The 21764-nt window shown below is 41.3% G+C and overlaps 1 protein-coding gene across 1 annotated transcript in view; it reads left to right on the forward strand.

The window, feature by feature from the left end:
• The first annotated feature begins 887 nt into the window (after positions 1-887).
• SLC16A10 (solute carrier family 16 member 10) overlaps positions 888-21764 on the forward strand; it is a 122990-nt gene continuing 102113 nt past the window's right edge. The window contains exon 1 of the mRNA XM_045798484.2: positions 888-3031. Within this exon, the coding sequence (XP_045654440.1) occupies positions 2695-3031 (337 nt within the window). The 5' untranslated portion in view covers positions 888-2694. The remainder of the gene's footprint in view (positions 3032-21764) is intronic.

The raw sequence follows: 21764 nt of genomic DNA on the forward strand, positions 1-21764 counted from the left end.
TCTTCACCCAGTTTCTCCTATTATTAACATCTTAATTTGTATTCCACATTTGTTACAATTAATGAGCCAATATTAATAATTTATTTTATTTTATTCAGATTTCCTTAGTTTTTACCTAATGTCCTTTTCCTGTTCCAGGATTGCATCTAGGATACCACATTCTATTTAGTTGTCAGACTGCCTTCAGTTCCTCTCGGATCTGACAGTTTCTCAGACTTTCCTTGTTTTTGATGACCTTAACAGCATTGAGAAGTACTGGTCTGGTATTTTGTAGAATGTCCCTCAATTGGGACTTGTCTAATTTTTTTAAAAAAGATTTTATTTATTTATTTGAGAGAGAGAGAGAGAGCACGAGCAGGGGTAGGGGCAGAGGGAGAGGGAGAAACAGACTCCCCGCTGAGAAGGGTGCCCAATCTGGGGCTCCATCCCAGGACTCCGAGATGAGTTGAAGTCAGACTCTTAACTGACTGAGCCACCCAGGCACCCCTAATTTTTTTTAAAGAGAGAGAGAGAGAGAGAGAGAGGGAGAGAGAGTGTGCTCATGCCTGTGGGAGCAGGGGGAAGGACAGAGAGAGAATTTTAAGCAGGTTCTACGCACAGTGCAGAGCCTGATCAGGGGCTCAGTCTCACAACCCTGAGATCATGATCTGAGCCGACATCAAGAGTTCAAGGCTTGGGGTGCCTGAGTGGCACAGCGGTTAAGCGTCCGCCTTCGGCTCAGGGCATGAGCCCAGCGTTATGGGATCTATGGGATCGAGCCCCACATCGGGCTCCTCCGCTATGAGCCTGCTTCTTCCTCTCCCACTCCCCCTGCTTGTGTTCCCTCTCTCGCTGGCTGTCTCTATCTCTGTCAAATAAATAAATAAAATCTTAAAAAAAAAAAAAAGAGTTCAAGGCTTAACTGACTGAGCCACCCAGGCACCTTTGTCTAATTTATTTTTTTAAACAATTAGACTGGGATTATGGGTTTTGAGAGGAAGACTTAAATATACTTAATCATTTACTTATATCAGTATTGACTCATGGATATTTATTTTATATTTTGTGTTATAATCCATACCTTGTTTTATGATGTGCTTTCTTTGCTAAATAAAATGTTGCATGTAACTTTTAAAGTCAATAGAGGTAAACATCATAACTTCTAGAGAATATGTAGTAAGTATTTAATCAACCAGTCACCGATGTGTATCTTCGCTTCCACTTTATCCTTATTTCCAACGATGCTGGATTAACATCCTTGTGGATTCATTTTTGTGCACTTGTAAGACTAATCTTAGTCTATTACTCTAACCCCATCCCTAAGACACATTATATTTGAACTATGTCTCCTGTTCTTCGAGCACACCCTGCTTTCCACATCTTAGGTGATTTTCTCTTCCTAGAATGCTCTTCTCCTATCTTTGCCCGCTCAAGTTCCCTGTTGGATTCCGGGCTCAGCTCCATGGCGACTTGCTGTAGAAGCTCTTCTGCAGTGCTTTGAAGAGAATTTTAGGGTTCCATCCCACTTCTCTTTGTTGTATATGTATTGCAATACCATCTGAGCCTCCTGTTCTATCCCAGGATTTTCTCCTACGAGTTCATTTACAGGTAGAGGAAGAAATACGATCAATCACACTTATCCGTGTACTCCACCATAATACAAAATAACTAGTATATTTTGACTTTGAAGTGAAGAATCTGAATAATTGAGAAATTAAGAAGTGTGCTCAATATTGCACGGCCGTTTTTCCTTTCTTTCACATACATTGCTGCTCCACGTTTAGGGGAGATAGAGGAGTTGAATATACGTGCTCATTTTTGTTTAAAGTGAAAACAACTTGCTGTAATTTAAAAGTAACGTTTTCCAGCTGTCAAAAATGTTTGTTATTTGAAGGCTTTGGTATTATACAGTCTGCGTCTAACAAAATGGGGATCTTTAACGTGCCAAGTATTTATAGGAAATTGTGTATGAAAGCAGGAGAAATGAAATAATTCAGTAAGTCCTCTTCTGACTTTCTTTTAATTAAGCAGGTGGCATTACGTAGCTTATATATTATAATTAGTAATAAGAGCTGAATGCCAAAAAGCAAAACAAAAACTAAACAAAAAGGCAATGTTAGTTTGGCTGTGAAGCTGTCAGAGAGCTAAGGCTAAAGAAGCTCCCGTACTGCTGTGTGATGACACACCCAGCCTGTACCTAGGAGGATTCGCGCCCCTTCCGTTAATACTTTGCCGCGAGGTAACCTACACATCTGTGACCCCCCACTGGGTAGGAGGAGGCCTTGCCGCAGGCGCGCGCGCAGAGACCGCCACCCGCGGGCACCTGGGTCTTGGCTCCTCCAGGCGGTGGGCCCCGCCTCCGCTCTCCTGAAGCCCAATCATTGGAGAGTCTGGGGCACGTCCCGCTCCGGCCACGCCCCCAGCCAGCGGGCGGGGGGCGTCTTTAAGAGCCTGCTGGCGGGCCCCCGACGCAGTGGGGGGTGCGGGGCTGTGGACTGGAGGCCCGAGTCCCTGAGCTCTGAGGTGCTCGCTCGCCTCCGCCTTCCTCCTGGCTGCAACCTCCGTTGCCCTGCGCCGCCCGCCCACCGGGGGCTCCACCGCCCTCGCCTCGGCCTCACCGGCCCGCCCGCTCGGCGTTCTGCAGTTCCTCGGCGAGCCAGCCGGCAACTCGCACCCCTCGCGCTCCCCTGGCGCCCGAGGGGGCCGCCTCGGGCCATGGTGCCCTTCCCCGAGGAGCCCGCCGCCGCGCGGGGGACGAGCGAGGCGCAGCCACCGGGTCCCGCGCCCACCGTGGGGGCCGCCCCGCTGCCCGGCCCGGGACTCTCGGACGGCCCCGAGGCGTCCGTCGAGAAGGTGGAGGTAGAGCTGGCGGGGCCGGCGAGCGCTGAGCCCCCGCAGCCTCCCGAGGGCGGCTGGGGCTGGCTGGTGATGCTTGCCGCCATGTGGTGCAACGGGTCCGTGTTCGGCATCCAGAACGCCTGCGGGGTGCTCTTCGTGGCCATGCTGAAGACCTTCGGGTCCAAGGACGATGACAAGATGGTCTTCAAGACAGGTGAGGCGCGGAGCCCTCCGCGCCAGCTGGGAGTGGGGGGAGAGCGGGGACGGGGCCTCTGGGCGCATCCCGCGTGCGGAGTGTGTGTCGGCGCCAGCGTGTGCGCCTGGGTCGGTGCCTGTGTGCGGGAGGGTGTGAGAGGTGGGTCTGTCCTATTGCAAACGCCTCCTGCCGCTTCAGGGGCCTCGGTGTGCCTGGCTCTGTATTGGATCCAGATGTGGGGATTGTGTGTTTGGAAACAAGTTGCAGAACTTACTTGCCCAGATCTTCTTTCTAGGAGTAGGGTTTGAGTCTAAGGTATACTTTCCTCTGAATGTTTGAAAACAAACAGAACCTTTCAAACCCAACAACATTGCACTGTGATTTTTACGGTCTCTTATTTGGCCATGACCGTTGGGTTTTCGGTTATCTGCCTCCGGGGCTGCAGAGGGGTGTGTGTGGTGAGGGGAGGCAGGGTTGGCGAGATTAAAGAGATTTTTTCCAAGGTCACGGGGAGTTCCAAAGGGAGCCTTTGCAAGAGCCACGGTTTCGTGTTTTGTTTGTTGTTTTTTTTTTTGGGGGGGGGGCCACTGTGTGCTAAATATAGAAAGCATAGGAGGCAGCCAGATCCGGGGACCGGGAGGAGGAAGGTGAGGGGTTGCCCTTTCCTGTTGTGTTCTTTGCCATATTTAATCATATATGAGACTAGATGAAAAAGTGCAGACTCAACATCTTTTTCCCTGTAGAGCATTATTACGTGATTTCTTGACTGATAGGCAAAAAAAAAAAAACAAGTCCAAGACCTTTTGTATAAACTCTTCTACATACATTATTTCACTTCAATTGTGAGGCAGGTGTCAACCCCATTTAGGTGAGCAAACTGAAGCTTGGTAAAATAGTGTCTTGGTGAGTAGTAGAATGGAGATAGAACACCCATCTTATGACTTAAAGGGGTAAGTGATTTCCATTACTAAATAAGGCTCCTCCCTGCCATTGGGGAAACTTTATATGATTAATAGTCTTTTTTTTTTAACCTTAATTTTCTATTTCTAGAGTGAATATTCCTTAGGTCTTTATTGTGCATACAAGGAACATGCAAGACTGTTATAACAAATTCTAGGGCAGAGGTAATGTTGGGAGTTTTAAAACCTTGTATAAATAGTATTGCATGTATCATTCTGCAGCTTGCTTTTCTTCTACTCTGCATTGTTTGCAGTTTACCCACATAATACTTCAATTTGAGCTGGTGGCTTAAATTCTTTATAGTTTAATTAAAGGTTTTCCATTGTATGAATGTATTATACTTTACTAATGCATTCTCCCTTTAACAACCATTTAGATTACTTCCAAACTTAATATAAACAGTGCTGCAATGAATATTCTTGTACATTCTCTCTTTGCAGATGTGATAATATACCATATTTAACCTGGAATTTCTGTTCCTTAAATAGCTCTTGAACTACGGTGTTACACAGGTCACAGTGTTAGAAATGTAATGTCGTGTATTTATTTTTAATGGAAGGCAACTGTTGTAAAGTTTAGTAGGATTGATATGCAATATTGAACAAAAATAATTTTTTTATATGAGCATTGGATATCTGGTAGGGAAAAGTTCAAGGAGGCAGAATTGACAGTCAACATTTTAAGACTGGTTCCTTCAGCATTTAGCATATCCTTGCCTGGGATTGCAGATTTTTAATGCAGTTCAAACAACAAGACAACAGTCTTTTTTTTACCACTGTTCTTGCAAACTCAGGTGAGTAGGTCATTTGCTATCTGTGGGGTTTTTTTCCCTATCTTCATTTTATGAGAGTGAGCGTGTGAGTGAGCAGGTGCTGGGGAAAGGCCATAGTTTTGCCGAGGGTTGGAGTTTTACAATGTTGAAGCCTCTACCTATCTTCCATCCCCAAAGTTCCTGTTGGCTACAGTATCCCAGGACTGGCCAGCTGAAGGTGAGGGAGGGGACAGGAATCTGCTCTCCTGAACTTTTTGATGCTCTGTATTTTCATTTTTGATGAATATCCTTCTTCATTTACTCAGTTAAATCCTGACAACTTTGTCATGTTTGTGTATGTGTGGGTGTATATTGTATAAATAGTTATACAGGTATGCCTATGCCAGTTGAATACTGAAGATCTTTGTGCTTATCTGCCTGACTGCTGTGTTTGGCTGTGCCCTTGCACAAAGGTGCCCACCGCAGGGTAAGTGGTGACTGAGAACCAGACCGTGCTGTGGGTGCCTGCCTATGCACTTGTAATGGTTCTGTATAACACAGCAGCTGGATTGAACAGTGACCTTTACTTGGATGCTATGCTATACAGAGCTGATAAGTGATAAATTTTAAGGTCTAAGAAAAAAGATTTAACCTCATCTGTGGAAAAAAAATGGAAACAAGATTGTCTTTAAGCCAGTTAGTACTGAGACCTGCACCCCCACCCCCAGCACACACAGGTGTTTCATCAGGTCCATCCTTCCCAGCAGGCACCGAAGTATTTGAGAATACCCGAAGTCGGCCTGTTCAGGCCTTTTCATTTTGATATTCTGATGCTGAGTCATCTGTGATTAAATGTATGCAAACTTGAAGTACAATGCCAAAAAATACCTGAATTGTTTAAGGCTTTTATTTTTCAGGAAGTTTTGATCCGTTTTCTGATACCTTATTTATGATTGATAATCCCAGCATTAGAGAGCACTTATTTTGTTTTCATGTTTTCATTGCCTTCTTCCTAGTGATGAGCCCAAGGATACGTAGGGAGGTAGTGGTGGAATGTGAATCTAGGTTTCTAAATGATAGCTCACTTTTCTTGAGGACTGTGTGCCAGGCCTAGTGCGAAGAACTGCATGCATTCCTGTTTAAACCTTATTGCAACTCCATGATACAGGCTTAATTTAATATCTTTCTTTTCATATGTGGAAACTCAGTATTACAGAGTAAGCAGTGGAGCCAGGATTCAATCTCAGGTTTATCTGACTCCAGAAACGGGGTATTTAATGATTGATCCTTTGCATTGGCGAGATAACCTGCTAATCCAGCGTTCTTTATGTTGTTGATTAATTCAAGCATTAGCAATTGATTGAGTACTATACCAGGAATTCTAGGGTTAGAAAAGAAGTCTGAAGATTAGGGTCCCTGTTTCTTGGTCTTACTTTGCTGTCAGTAAAGGATTGCCAATTGTTGATGTCTCATTGAAATAGATTTTTGTAGAGGGACTTACATGGAGAAACAAGATACTTTCTTTCTTTCTTTTTTTTTTTTTTTAAGATTATTTATTTATTTATTCGACAGGATAGAGACAGCCAGCCAGAGAGGGAACACAAGCAGGGGGAGTGGGAGAGGAAGAAGCAGGCTCATAGCGGAAGAGCCTGATGTGGGGCTCGATCCCATAATGCCGGATCACGCCCTGAGCCGAAGGCAGACGCTTAACCGCTGTGCCACCCAGGTGCCCCACAAGATACTTTCATATGGCCTTCAGCAGAAGTATGGGGTTTCTTTTGAAGAACCATGTTCCTTTAGACTGATCCATGGTAGGATGATGTTTCCAGACAGAATTGAAAAGGAGCCTTTCTCAGGCTTTCTCTTCAGGGCTATCTTTTGTAGTTTTATTTACTTATTTGAGAGGGAGCGAGAGAGATCACAGAGGGAGAGGGAGAAGCAGACTCACTACTGAGCAGAGAGCCTGATGCAGGGCTCGATCCTAGAACCCCAGTTTCATGACCGAAGAGGAAGGCAGAGGCTTAACTGACTGAGCCACGCAGGCGGCCCTCTTCAGGGCTATCTTAACTCTTCCAATGCAACTGATGATCTACCCAAAACTTCTCAGAAAAGGAGAATTTCATTCACACTAAAATATAGGCTAGTTTATACATCTTAATGTTACTCCTTATTCATTCTACAAATGTTTACCAAGTTTCTGACACTCTCTGTGCTTGGCACTGGAGATGGTAACTGAGAGAAACAAGGTCAGCAGTTCCCAAGGATTTTTTGATCTGCTGTGGTATACAAATGAGTAAACAGAATATTTCCCTGAGGCATTTGCAATATATCAGGACTAAATCTAATTTTAAAAAGCTGAAATTCTAAGAAATTCCTGTGAATGGTGGGGGCTGGGAAAGGCATTTGATGGCTTCTTTCTCTATGGTAATAAATCTTACTTTGTGAATTTAGGACTCTGGAAGGGGGAAGCAAGCTGAACTACAAGCTGGCAGTAGAAAGAGAGAAGAATGTGGAGTGCCTCACAGCCCCACTAAGTTATCCTAGCTGCCAATGACAGGATACTCAGAGCTATGCTTCACACATACTGCTGCATCGGAGGGAGCAGGCTGAACTTGAGTTGTCTCTTTTCAGTTCCCCTTTTACCTGTTCACATGTGCACAGGTATATCAGATGCTTTAGGGAAAACTAAAACAGCTCCTACAATTAACTGAAACGTTATTTTCCCTTAGAAATCACAAGTGTGCTGGATATTGGAAAACCCATTTTTAGTTCCTTCATGGAACTGATTAAGGAAAAGAATTAAGGGTTCTTTTATCTTCAGATACAGCGCTACGGACATTCTGGGATCTTACTAGGGTATTAATCTAGTTTCTTTATCTGTTTTCTTCCTGAAAAAAGAGAAATATTTTAATGGTATATTCACTTTTAAAATATATTTATTTAAAACAAGTGTGTTTTCAGAATCAGTATTTAGGGTAGTTAATGATATCCTTTTGAAGATATTATGTCTTTGTGGTCCAGAGGCTTGGTCAAGTAGACTCTTCCTTCTTTTAGTAATTTCCAAATTGTGTTCTTTAATAGCCTTTCTTTAAAGTGGAGGTCTGTGGTTAAATAAGTTTGGGAAACACTGCACGTTATCCTCCCTTCTTGGGTATTTAAAGTACAAATCTATGTATTAAAAATTCAGTAGTTTTAACGAAAAGTGGATTATTGAAAAGGTCCCCAAAGGGAGGCTCTCTGGCTACAGTCTTTAATGCAACTCTGCCTTCCCTACACGGAGGTAGATTGTTCTTTAGACAGTTACATCATGAAGTAGGATTTTCAATAACATTTAGGGAACAATGCATCTTGTAACATCTCTCAATATCGTCTTACTGGCACCCCTGAAACTTCAAGTCAGTGCATACTCTTGAAGGGTTTTTTTTTTTTTTAATTTTCATATTTGCAGTTATGCTGATATCTACACACTACAGTTTTTTGCTACACCTAAGCTTGTAGGAGGTTGATTGTAGTTCTTCAGAACTGAACTGCTATATCTGGCCTTTATGCTAAGGGCTTTGTGTGTGTGTGGTGGTGGGAGGGGGATGGGGAAGCTGCCTGTGTAACTAATAATTTCTATATCCTAGGAAGGTTTTTAGTAATGGTGTTTTGTTGAGCTGATTACGGTGAATGAATGATCTGGTTCATGGTCCAATACATCTTTTACTATAGGAAAAATGCCTGTTATTTGCACTGGAAGAGGTTGAAAAACTAAGAGAGCTCACTTATGGCTGTTATGCTTTAATCTCTTTAGTTCTCCTCCACCTTAAAACATCCAATCTTATGTTCCATGTAAATTCACCTAGACTGCCTGTTACGGTAGGTCATTAGATCACAAAAATGGTTCCAGGATTTTGGAATAATAAAGAAATGAGTATGATGTGAGCATTTTGGACTCCATTTCCAGAATGTTTCTGAATTCAGAGCCAGATGGAGCAGTATGAATAGTATATAATGAATTCTGATCAAATACAATAGGAGTATTCCTGTGGTGTTTTATCATTGAACTTTTATCAATAAAATTAACTGCTCAAAGAACGAAATCAGTCAAAAATAAAAGCATACCAGAGTTACTTCAGGAGGGGTTTTGAGGTATCTTTTAGAATAAATTGTACTCTGTGCTCTTGTGATTTGTTGTATCTTTTTGTATGGGTTCTTGTTGAATCCATATTGCAACTCCTTGAGGCTCCATCCCAGGCCACGTACTTGGGTTCACTTTTCCTGCTTTCCTTGGGTGTCTCACACACCCCATGGCTCCAGCCGCTCTGTTGGGGTTATTTCCAAATTTCTTCTGTGTTCATGACCCATATTTATTATATCTGGACAGTTCCGTTTGGGTACACAGGTATATCATACTCAAAATGAACGCATTTTTTAGCCACCCCGTACAATCTTCTTCTGCCACCAAAAACAACAGCCCACTTGCAAATATACTTATCCTTCCTTCTGAATTCTCTTGGTGTCTGACACCTCTGGTTGAATTCATCTTAATTTCTTATTTCTCCCTTTTTCTATTTTGTTAAACTAGACTAGGTCCTTTCACATTTACATCCTTAATGCCTCATAAATCAGTCCCCTTTCTTTCCTTTAGTGTTGTCTTAATTCATGCCTTTTAATGCCTCAATTAATGCTTTAACTGGTCTCTCTGTCCTCAGTTATACACTTGAGTGATTAAATGTAAAACATAGGACCATATCATTTTTCTCTTTAAAGGCATCAGTGATACTCATTACTCCATACACCAAAGGTCTTCGAGTTCTGGCCCTTTCCTGATCCATTAGCCTTGCCTCTCACCTCTCTCCCTTCTTGTTCTTTGTGCTCTGGCCAAGCTGAAAGCCTTGCACTTTTTTCCTGAACTTACCCTGCTATCTTTTGCCTTTACGCCTTTAGTGTGCCCCTCCTCTCTGCAGTGTGGTTGTTAATCCTTATAAGATTCTGGTGAATGGTATTCCTTTTGTCACAACCATGGGGCAAAACAATGATTTTATACAACTGTTGTTACTTTTTTTGTTGTTTTTTTGTTTTTTTAAAAGATTTTATTTATTTATCTGACAGAGAGAGAGACAGCCAGCAAGAGAGGGAACACAAGCAGGGGGAGTGGGAGAGGAAGAAGCAGGCTCCCAGCGGAGCAGGGAGCCCGATGCGGGGCTCGGTCCCAGGACCCTGGGATCACGCCCTGAGCCGAAGGCAGACGCTTAATGACTGAGCCACCCAGGCGCCCCTGTTGTTACGTTTTTGATGCACTGGAACGTTTGGGGGTTAGCATGAATTCAAATGAGTTATGAATTAGGATTAAAGTGGAAGACAGAGGGGCGCCTGGCTGGCTCAGTCAGTAGAGCATGTGACTCTTGATCTCCTGGTGGTGAGGTTGAGCCCCATGTTGAGGTTAGAGATTACTTAAAAAAACAAAACAAAATACCCCAAAAACCCAAAACACAAAAACAAACTTGAAAGTGGAAGACAGAGAACCTAACTGCAACCTATTCTAATCCAGCATTCTGTGAATGGCATTTTAAGAATAATTCATATTTAAGTGTTAATTTGCATATTCCTTTATCATAAAGGCTTTCATATACATTCATACATATTTATACATTATTTTTTAGAGTAGTCTTATAGTGAGCTGTTACCTCCATTTATAGATAAGAAAGTTAGAACTTGCACAGTTTAGGGTTGTGGCACATGATATCAGTATTTACACCTATTACGTTGAATTTAAGAGCATCTTTTCAGCTGGGTAAAAACTTGTACTTGTGTTAAAGTTGTCCTGAAGTGTAGAACCCTGCCTTCTTTCTCCCTTGAAACTATTTTCTGCATATTTGCCTATATATTCTCTAGAACCTTAATGGTATCTTCTAGCCAGTATCTTCTATCAGAAATCCTGGGAAGTTGCTTTTGGAATAGAATTCCATTTAGAGTTATTACAATCCAATTAGAGATCTGATCTCATATTCAGATTAAACAAACAAACCTTAACAAAAACAAACTAACTCCCAAACACTCCGTGAACAGTTGGCTCACCTCAGCTCCGAGCACCAGCCTAGCCCGGTGGTGCTCGTGCATTCTGGTGTTGTTCTTGACAGTGATTCTGAATGAGCGACTCCAGTGCTGCTGGGGAGTTGTGCAAACCCACCACACAAGAGCCAGTTCCTCTGAGACTGGAGTGATGGAGGAAAGCAGTGCTTTCACATGTACATGTACAAAATGTGTGTGATTGTACTTTGCTAAGGTATCTTCAGTAACAGCAGAAATAACTCCCCACTTTTCCTATAGGAACTAGAGCTAAAAGAACTGAGGAAACGACATGCCTTATTTCCAAGTTGGAAATCTTTTTTCATTTCACTAATTTTTAGTTATGGGAATACATATGAAATACAGATGTGAAATAATGCACATGGACCAAAGCTGTGTTTCTGCTTAAATTAAGTCGGGAGAGGTGTATGGGTCAGAGAAGGCAGCACGGTGTCCCCCCACTGGGAGAAACATATCAGAAGTTCCGGAGAGGTACATTTAGTTTATTTTTATTTTTTAAAATTATTTATTTATAAATTTATAATTTATTTATTTGAGAGAGAGCGCTCGAGCAGAGGGGAGGGGCAGAGAGAGAAGGAGGCTCCTCCCGGAGCAGAGAACCCAATGTAGGGCTGGATCCGAGGACCCTGAGATCATTACTTGAGCCAAAGGCTGACGCCCAACCGACTGAGCCACCCAGGTGCCCCAAGGCACATTTATTAAAAACAAAACAAAAAACTACCCTTGGCGGTGTGCATTAAAGTTTTCAAGGATTATGAGACTTTTATGTTTATCAAGAGGGAACAAAGTTGGCCAGAAATGCTGCTCCCCCAGAAGAAGGAGAAGCACCCGACTAGAGCTTATACATTGGTCTGTTGTTCATCTATGACATTTTTTCTCTTTTTTTGCTAAAGAGTGAATTGTGTAAATGGTGTTCTGTATGTATTCAGAGAGTCAAAATTTATTCTTGTGACAAACTTAGACTGAATCCAAAACCAATTTCTGAGCTATGCTTTATAAAAGCAGAAAACCACTAATTAAGTGGAGATATTTCTTGACTCTTCAGGGTGGATTGGTATTAATGCCAAGTCGAGAGGGTTAGTCTGTGACTTTTTAATAGTAAACACCTTTTCATCTTGCTTAATTATCCTTTTTATTAGTTTTGACTTCATGTTCCAGTTTTCAAATGGCAGCATCTCAAAGGATTCACATTTGTCAATAGTTGTTTAAACAATAACATTCCACAAAGTTAATTGATGTTTTAGTGCAAATGGGGGCAGAATGTTGCCATTGTTCTACACTAATGTAACACTCAAACTTTGGCAGCAATGCCCCCAACTCCATAGTTATATCCCTGAGTGCCATGTTTTTGGATTTCTTGCTTTCTGTTGGTTTTTCTGTGGCTTCTAAGTTTTCCATGTTGAACACGTATTACTTTTATAATAAAAATACTAATATTAAAAATAATTCACCATTACCATTAGAAATATTACCTTTCATGACTATAATAGTAAACTTGCCCTAAGAATAGTTGTTTTGTAGGAATAGATGATATATGTGTGGAGTTTTAGTTATATGTGTTAGGTTTTGTCTTTTTCTCCTCAGAGAAAAATGTTAATTATGGAATAGGTTGGAAATGGAAAGCCAAGGAATACCAAACTAACTCTTTTACGTCAAATTTATAACAGATACATATATACAAATGTACTTGCATGTGTATAGATGTTATTAGTACAGAGCCACAGTCTCTTATCTGAAACTCTTGGGGCCATATATCTTTAGGGTTCACATTTTTTTGGATTTAAAAAAAGTAAACTGTTACATATATCTCAATTTTTTAACATCTTACAGGGGGATCTGAGATAGCACCCTGGAATCAAATACATTATTTCTGCAGCAAAATCTGTGGGTATTCAGAGCAAGTGGACAAATAAAGACCATAAATAGTCTCATGTCAGTTCAGATTATATTTTGCCTCCAAGTGAGTGTTGATACCATCTTACAAAAAAACTTTTGTTTTCAATTTCTCAGTGAACATTCTTTTTAAGGTACATTTTTCTGTACCACATAGTATACCTACTTAAGGTTTTCAGTAAGTGTGGCCTTCTGCCATACTGCTGTATCCTAGATTACTAACCAGGCCTCCTTTGACAGATGTTTGAATTGCAGGCAGTGTTATGCAATGTAAATATTCTATCTGTATACATCTTTGAACAAAGAAATTGTTTTTTCTCCCTTGGATTGCTTCCTTGGGGTATATGTCTAAAAGTGAGATTACTGGTTCAAAGGGTATGAACAATTTTATAACACTTGTTACACATTGCCAGATTGTTCTTTAGAAGACTTACAGCACCAGCAATATATTGGCTTCCTGAAAACCCTACCAATATTAAGTTTTATTTTTATTAATATTTGCTAATATGATAAGTGTCAATGCTATTTTTAAAAATTAACTTTTTATTTCATTGCTTGTAGGGCAATGTGTTTTCCCAGTTTTTGAGTCCTTTAGAAGCAGCAAAATGGCCTGGCAATTATGTATAATACCTGGAAATACAAGGGGACACATACCAGTAAATATGTTAGAGTAAATTTGTTACCACAAGTGGGAATGCTAGGAAGGCCTGAGATTATTCTTTTAGATTCTCACCTGACACACCTAGCAGGTGGGGTATACCCTTGTTCCCATTCCTCTGCTCTTAGCACAGGTGTTAATCAAGGCCTTCTTTTGGGGTTAAAAGTGGGGATGGAAATGAACCATCTGGAGACTTGGCTGGAAGGACGTCCTGACTCTTCAGGGTGACACCTCATCCTTCAGAGGATCAAGTCTGCAGGAGCAGCCCTGTCTCATTCTATGTGCTGTCGTCTTGCCTCTGCCCCCTCCAGACCCAGCCAATTCGGTTGAAAATAGCTTTAATTTGGGTGTGTGTGTGCTTAAAAAATGTTTTCATTTTATTTATTTTTAAAAAGATACGGAAATCATTTCATTTTTTGAGCACAAACTATGTAGGTAGGGGTCATGCAGGAAATGAATAAATTTGATGTATTCCATACACATGAGGGTTGTGAGAGGAGGCAAAAGCGTAAATAACTCTAAGGCAATATGCTACACATGTTAAGCACAGTACGAATAAGATGTAGGTTTTTGGGGGAAGGCAAAATGACTTTTTTTTTAATTTTTAAATTTATTTTTATTATGTTATGTTCATTAGTTTTTGATGTAGTGTTCCATGATTCATTGTTTGCGTACAACACCCAGTACTGCTTGCAATACATGCCCTCCTTAATAGCCCGATGATGGGTATTAAGGCAGAATGACTTCTGAGTTGATCAGGCAAGGCTTCATGGAGGTAGCTTTTGAGTTCGGCTTTAAAGTATTAATAGACTCTTCTTCAGCAGATTTAGCAGGAAGAGCTATTTCAGGTAGAGTGTGAGGCCTAGGCAAGGGCTAGGAGGCAGCCTAATAATGGATGTTTTACTGTGCTTTACTCTATATTTTATCTTGTTTTATCTATCCAATAATTATATGGTATAACTGCTATTATGATTGTCATGTTTTAGATAGGCAGCTAAGGCTAGTGAGTAGTGGGGGCTGGATTTGAGCTTGTTTTTGGCATCGTGACCCAGGCTGTTTTTACCTGAGTACCCCCTGGACTTTTTTAGTGAATGGAAGGTGTTTGGTTTGCCTAGAGCCAGGATTTGTATGTAAGGAAATTCATGGAAGATAAGGGTGGAAAAGAATGGTGGAGCTAGGGAATGGAAGGTTTGGATGCTGAGTTAAGAAGTTTGGATGTGATTTAATAGAGAGGCAATGGGGAGATATTGAAGGGGTGTGAAGTAGTGCCTTAAAAAATGTGACTAGGTTGCAGAGGGAAAGAAGTAGGAGGAACTCCAATTGTAAAGTCGTTGGCTGAGAACTGGGTGAGATGGGAGGCACAGTAGTTGAAATGGGAAGGAAGGGACAGATGTGAGACGTTTTAAAGGATAGACTGAGGGAATTTGAGCAAATGTTGGATGTAGACAGTGACATGGAAGCAGAGATGATGCCTGCATCTGGATTCTGCATTAATGCTTTTTGAACTGGGAGCCGCACATTTTCATTCTGTACTGGCACTACAAATTATGTAGACAGTTGTGGATGGTGCCACTGCCAGGACCAGGGGCACGAGGAGGGGGAATTGACAGGGAAAGACTGACTCAGATGGTAGACATTTGAGTGTTAAATGCCAGCAGGACATCAGGGGATGATGTTAAGCAGATAACTGGAAATGTATACCTGGAGCCTCAGACTGAAGCTGAAGCCAGAGGTAGAGCTTTGGAAAGAGCACGTGTCTCTAAGAGGAACATGATGTAATAAGAGAAATCCGGAAATTCTGTGTCAAGCAGACCTGGGGGCTGCTCCTAAGGCGTTTAGTTGAGTCTGCTGAAATCATCTTATTTAAAAGTAACAAAATCTCGAGATGCCTGGGTGGCTCAGTTGGTTAAAGCGTCTGCCTTGGGCTCAGGTCATGATCCAAGGGTCCTGGGATCGAGTCCCATATCAGGCTCCCCGCTCAGTGGGGAGCCTGCTTCTCCCTCTGCCTGCTGCTCGCCCTGCCTGTGCTCTCTCTGTCTTTGTCTCTCTCTCTGAAAAGTAAATAAATATATCTTTAAAAAAAAATTAAAAATGAAAGTAACAAAGCTTCATTCCTTTGGAAAGTCTTTCTAGCATTCAGAGTTCTCTTATTGAGATCTGTAACTTCCCAAAGGTCAGAATTATATTATTATCATTGTCTTAAGTATTTCCAAAGTGTAGTCCTAAGACTTATTTTTTCCCCTGTAGTTTAGTGCAGTCTCTAAGGCTATTGGCATTTACTCTTTCCTTCATCCGTGATGTAATTAAGCCAGTCTGTAAGTCTTGTTTTCAAGATGTTCTAGACCAAGAGACTATGAGAATAGCTTAGAATAGTTTTCATTAATTTATGTATTGCAAATTTAAAGTATTGACGGTGGTGGAAAACCCGTTCGACAGGCAGATGTTATCTTGTAGACTCGTCTTCACAGAGTTTCGTAACTGAGTCAGCTACTTCATTTACAATTCATAATGAAAACAGCTAACTTTTCAGTGTAGGCTCCCTTTTAAAAAAATTGTCTAGGAAAACTGGAGAACGAGTATAAATGAATTTAAGTTCTCTGACTAGGAGTAGGGTGGAGTATTGCACCGTTTGTTGAGAACCAGGACTGACTCTTGCAGTTCCATCACACTAGACATCTGAGGTTTGGCGGGGGGAGGAGGAGGTGTCCTCACCTGCTCGCTGGTCGGGAATGGAGTTGGTCCTAATTCGGGTAATAACCTGCCGTCTGGCCACACCCAGGTGTATTTTGCCTTAGTTCTGAGTCCTATGGCATAGCAGCGAGACTCCAGCAAGATAATAGAAGGTCTGCGTGCTTTCGGATGCATAAAGCGCCATGGATATGTCAAATGGTGTTGTTATCGAGCACCTTGGCACAGAGCCATCATGTGGGCGTGTGTGTTGACTCACGTGCTGTGCTGTCACCTCCCAGAACTCAGGTCCTGAATTGCTCTCTTGTGATTCAAGCCCGGCTGAAGGTGTTGGAAGTGCAGTGACCCTGGCGGAAGAACCTGTAAGCACAGGGGGCGGATGAAAGGGAATTGATAGTTGTGTAAGAAGAGGCTATCTGCCTTTTTGGGTAAGAAACTCTTACCTTTCCAGTAACTGTTTTGTTTTTAGTATTATTTGGCTTCATTTACAAGGTCTGTATTAAAACAAATGTCCAGGTCTAATGCAGTCTTTTGACCATGCTTGTCTCCTGTTGTGCTCTCTGGGATGAACTGAAGTACTGGTTTGCTGACAAGTACATTTGGTATCTAATGGTTATGGGGAGGGGAGGAAAAGGGAAGTCCAATGAAAGCGCTTTTTTCTCAGAGTTTGATAAACAGAAGCCGTGTAGTCTTTTAAATCCCATGGCAACACACCAGGCAGAAAAAGACTTGCTAATAGCAAAGGTCAGGAATCACAAAAGAGCAGTGTAGAGTTTTGGTATTGACTTCAGAACACGCTGTTTTCTATAACTTTGCGTTCATCTGTTATATGTATGCTGTTATAGTTTTGTATATGGGGTAGTTTTTTGTAACTTTGTTTAGGAAACAGATAACGAGTCACCTAAATCAAAAGGCAGACTATTACTCTTTTTGGAAAAAAAATTTAGTAAAAGTAATGCTTAATCCAATTAATCTGTCTTCTTCCTCTAATTCATCATGATAACTTCAGGTGTCTGGTGGCAACTGAGAATGGGTTATGGAAAAATGTCAAGGCAATGTAATCCCCATTATTTATGGTCACTTAAGAGGATAAATTAATCATTGGTCACTAATCTTTGGATAATTACTCTATTTAGCTAGAAATATCCTTAATTTTTTGGAAAGCAAAAGTTAGTTAGTAGAACTGTCAAAATCGATCAGCTTCTCTAAGTCTAATAGTAAGTGAATGGAAGCTGGTTGCCTGCAACCCTTTCTGTCCTGCATTGTAGCTTGATCATTCTAAGACTCTGGACACTGTAAATGGAACAACGGGAAAATATATTAATACACTACCTTGGGGTTTTCAGGTGGGCATTCAAAGCCTGTTAGTGGAGGATTAACATAGTTCATAACAGGTAAAGCCTTGTGACCTGTGTATCTGGTGTTCGTTATTAGAATTAGGCAAGTTAATTACATTATAACATTGGCTTGAATATAGGTTGTTAGGAAGTGAGTCTTTTGGGGACAGCAATTCCATTTACTTGTGCATTGACTAAATACTTTGAAGGAGTCAACTTTGTTTAAGTACTGTATTAGATGCTAGGGATGGGGATGGGAATAAAGAAAGGTATACATTTCTGTCCCAAAGGAATTAAAAAAAAGGAGGAACTCTTAGCCTTGTGTTTTCAGCATGGGTATGGTGTCTCAAATGCAGACTAGTATTCACTTTTTGGAGTTTGAGGTCCTCATTCATGAGGTTCCCAATTAATCTTTATATTTAAGAGTAAATGAGGTAGTTATGTGGGTGGAATCAGAGACCTATTACTTATTTATCACAATCAAACCATTTTGATAAAATTCATCTGTGTATATTACAAGTTGTTGCTTTTATAAGGTTTCTGGAAACAAAACAGAATTCTGCTAAGTATTGTTTCCAGTCACTAGAGAAGGGTTTGTGTCACTATGAGAAAATAAAAGACCGTATGTGGGACTGACTGGCTTTAGAACCAAAATATAAGTTAGGACTTTAGAAAACAATGGAAGGTTTAGGAATCTTAATTAGGACACATTTTAGAAGGCTCGTTTTTAAAAAAAGATTTATTTATTTGATAGCAAGAGCATGGGGGAGGGGCAGAGAGAGAGAGAATCTTAAGCAGACTCTTCGGTGAGCACGGAGCCCAATGTGGGGCTCAGTCTCATGACCCTGAGATCATTACCTGAGCCAAAATCAAGACTCAGACACTTAACCGACTGAGCCACACAGGCACCCTGACTCAATTAATTTTTAAAATCCAACTTTATTGAGGGATAATTTCATATAAAATTCAGCAATTTTAAGTCTACAATTTGATGAGTTCCGACAAATGCATGTAGTTGTGAACAACCGTCACAATCATGATCGAGCCTTTCCATCACCCCCAAGATGTTCTCTTGTGTCTCTTTCCGGTCAGTCTTCCCTTTACCCTGGCCCCTGGCAACCACTGATCTGCTTTCTGTTACTATGGTTTTGCTTGCTATAAAATTTTGTATAAATAGAATTGTACAGTATATTTTCTTTGTCTCTAGTGCTCACTCAGCATGGTGGTTTTGAAGATTCACCCATGTTGTTGCATATATTAGTAGTTAATTCCTTTTTATTGCTGAGTAGTATTCCTTTGTATGCCTATACTACAAATTTTTATCCATTCACACTTTTTTTTTAAGATTTTATTTATTTATTGGGGTGGAGAGAGAGAGCATAAGCTGGGAGAGTGGCAGGCAGAGGGAGAAGCAGGCTTTCCGCTGAGCAAGGAGTCCAATGCGGGACTTGATCCCAGGACACTGAGATCATGACCTGAGCCGAAGGCAGATGCTTAACCGACTGAGCCACCAAGCTGTCCCTCCATTCACATCTTGATGGACATTTCGGTTGTTTCTAGTTTTTACCTGTTATGAATAGTGCTGCTTTGAACATTTGTGTGTAGTTACCTATGTTTTCATGTCTCCTGTGCACCTTATTTTAATTTAAGTTTTATTCTGTATGCTTATCTGTATTTTTAAATTTTACAAGAGGATATTTATTTTATTATTATTTTTTTAATTAAAAGAAATTGTGACTACATGAGGAGGTGAAACAGTGAGTGGAGGACTCCGGAAAGACAGATTTTTCACTTGGGTAATTGGGTGAGAGCGTCAAATATGGCTGAAATTTACTTTTTTTTTTTTTTTAAGATTTATTTATTTTTTAGAGAGAGAGCGAGCACCCGTGAGAGTGTGTGTGCCTGAGCAGGGAAGGGGCAGAGAGAGAGACAGAGAGAAGCAGACTCCCTGCTGAGTGTGGAGCCCAACCAGGATTCCATCCCATGACCCTGAGATCTGACCTGAGCCAAAATCAAGAGTTGGATGCTTAACTGACTGAGCCACCCAAGCACCCCTGAAATTTCCTATTTTTTTTTTTAAAGATTTTATTTATTTATTTGACAGAGATAGAGACAGCCAGCGAGAGAGGGAACACAAGCAGGGGGAGTGGGGGAGGAAGAAGCAGGCTCACAGCAGAGGAGCCTGATGTGGGGCTCGATCCCATAATGCTGAAATCACACCCTGAGCCGAAGGCAGACGCTTAACCGCTGTGCCACCCAGGCGCCCCTGAAATTTCCTATTTTTTAAAAAGACTGAAGAGGGTCCATTGAAGTGAGTCTGTGGGAAATCAGTGATGACTTCAGCTAGCTTACACTCATTGGTGTGGGTGGAGGTGAGTGGGGCTCGATTAGTTTGTGGAGCCGTGAACGGGGAGCAGTGATGGAGGTGCGGGCTGAGAAATGACAAGAGGAGAAATAGCATAGTAGCTAGAGGAGGGTTAGCATGGGGGAGATTAATAATGAACTTTACAGAAGATGGGAGTAGCTTGAGGAGAGGGAGCCTGTAGAGAGGGAGATGAGGTTACCAAGTGGCTGATGAATAGAATCAGGTTCCTGAGCAAGTCCCATAAGGAATCCAAGCACTGCTGGTGGTGGAGGGCTGGGGGCTTGGTGGTGGAGGGCTGGGGGGTTGCCAGAGGTGCCGCCAACTCAGGACCTGGAGAGAAGAAAGTGAAAACAGGAGCAGGTGGAGGTAGGATTGCTGAGGATCAGGAAGCTGAGGGGCTTTTGTTTTCTCTGAGAAGATATTTGTTAAGTGTCACGTGTTGGGGTAGAGGAGCGGGTCTGAAGAGAGTGGCAGGTTTGGGAACTGAGTAGTGAGAAGAAAAAGGAATGATAACAGCTCTGAGAACTCAACCAAGATTGGAAAATGTGAATTTGTGGTGAAACCAGTTTCTAAGATTGTGGCTTTTTCTGCCCCACCCCTTGCCCCCCAACTGTGCTCTGCAGCCTGATAAGTGACCAGGGAAGGTGAACTGAACAATTGATGTAAAGTTGGAAAAGCATCAAAGCAAAGTAATTTTACGTTTTTTTGTCTCTTTTCAGCTCTGTGCTGTGTGGCTTCCTCTTCACTCTACCTTTTATACACCTCATGTTTTTGGTAAAGTTGATTAAACATTTAACAACCAAATGTAGTTTTTAAAATTGTGGTAACATATATGTAACATAAAATTTATCATTTTAACCACTATTAAGTGTACAGTTGAGTTGCATTGAGTATAGTCACCATGTTGTGCACCCATCACTGTCCTGCAATTTTAATTTGAGGCATGACTTTGTCATCTCTTTTCCTCCCTTTCTATTACTCCTGATCTGTAAATTCAACATAGTCCTTTACTGGATACGGTATTTGTATTTTTGAGATTGAGATATTGATAATAGTAGTTACTGAGCTTAACTTTGGCAGGTGCTGTGCAAGGCACAAATTATGGCATTAGCTTTCTTGATACTTAGTAGTAATTATTTGTTAATGTCTGTCTTCCGTACTAGGCTCGTAAGGTCCGTGAGTACAGAGGCTATCTGTGTGTGTCTTTACAGTTATATCTGTACTGCCTGGCATAGTGCTTGGTACATAGTAGGCATTCAGTGGCGTTTTTGAACACGTGGAAGTCCTTCACTGAAAGAATTTATTTCAGTTTAATAAGTTCTTTCTGAATGCTTCATATAAAGTAGGCAAGACTTGTATTCACACATTAATACAGATTATAGTGCATGCCACATTCCAATGTCTAGTTAATTAGTAGAAATCAAAAAGGGTTTATATTTGCAATTTCACCTTGGAAAGTATTAGAGAAGATTGTGCATTAAACAAATGGTTGTACAGAATTGGCAGCAATAATCCCAGAGCTTGAAGGCTGTAGGTTAATTAGGATAACTTGACAGAAAGTGAGTTAATCAAATTTGAGAGTTGAAGGAATGTCCCAATAATTTATGTTCACACACACTTCAAATATATCAGCAGGTAACAGGAACCATAGTTGCAGAATACTCCAAACCAGCGGAATGCCAGTGGATTTTATGGCTTATGGTTATGTTTTGGAGAAAGAAAACCTACAAAGTTGTTTGGGACTGTTTGGTACTATTACCCTGTATGAAATAAAAAACACTAGAGTTTAAAATATTGCCTTTTTTATTAAATATGAAAATATATAGTTAATGTATTAATAAACTAGGAATTATGTTTTTTATAGCTACATTTATTAATGGATTCAGTAATACTTTTTTTTTAAAAGATTTTCTTTATTTATTCGACAGAGATAGAGACAGCCAGCGAGAGAGGGAACACAAGCAGGGGGAGTGGGAGAGGAAGAAGTAGGCTCATGGCGGAAGAGCCTGATGTGGGGCTCGATCCCA

This window comes from Ursus americanus, chromosome 11, assembly GCF_024610735.1.
Source record: "Ursus americanus isolate L20-20 chromosome 11, mUrsAme1.1.p, whole genome shotgun sequence".
Classification (NCBI taxonomy): Eukaryota; Metazoa; Chordata; class Mammalia; order Carnivora; family Ursidae; genus Ursus; species Ursus americanus.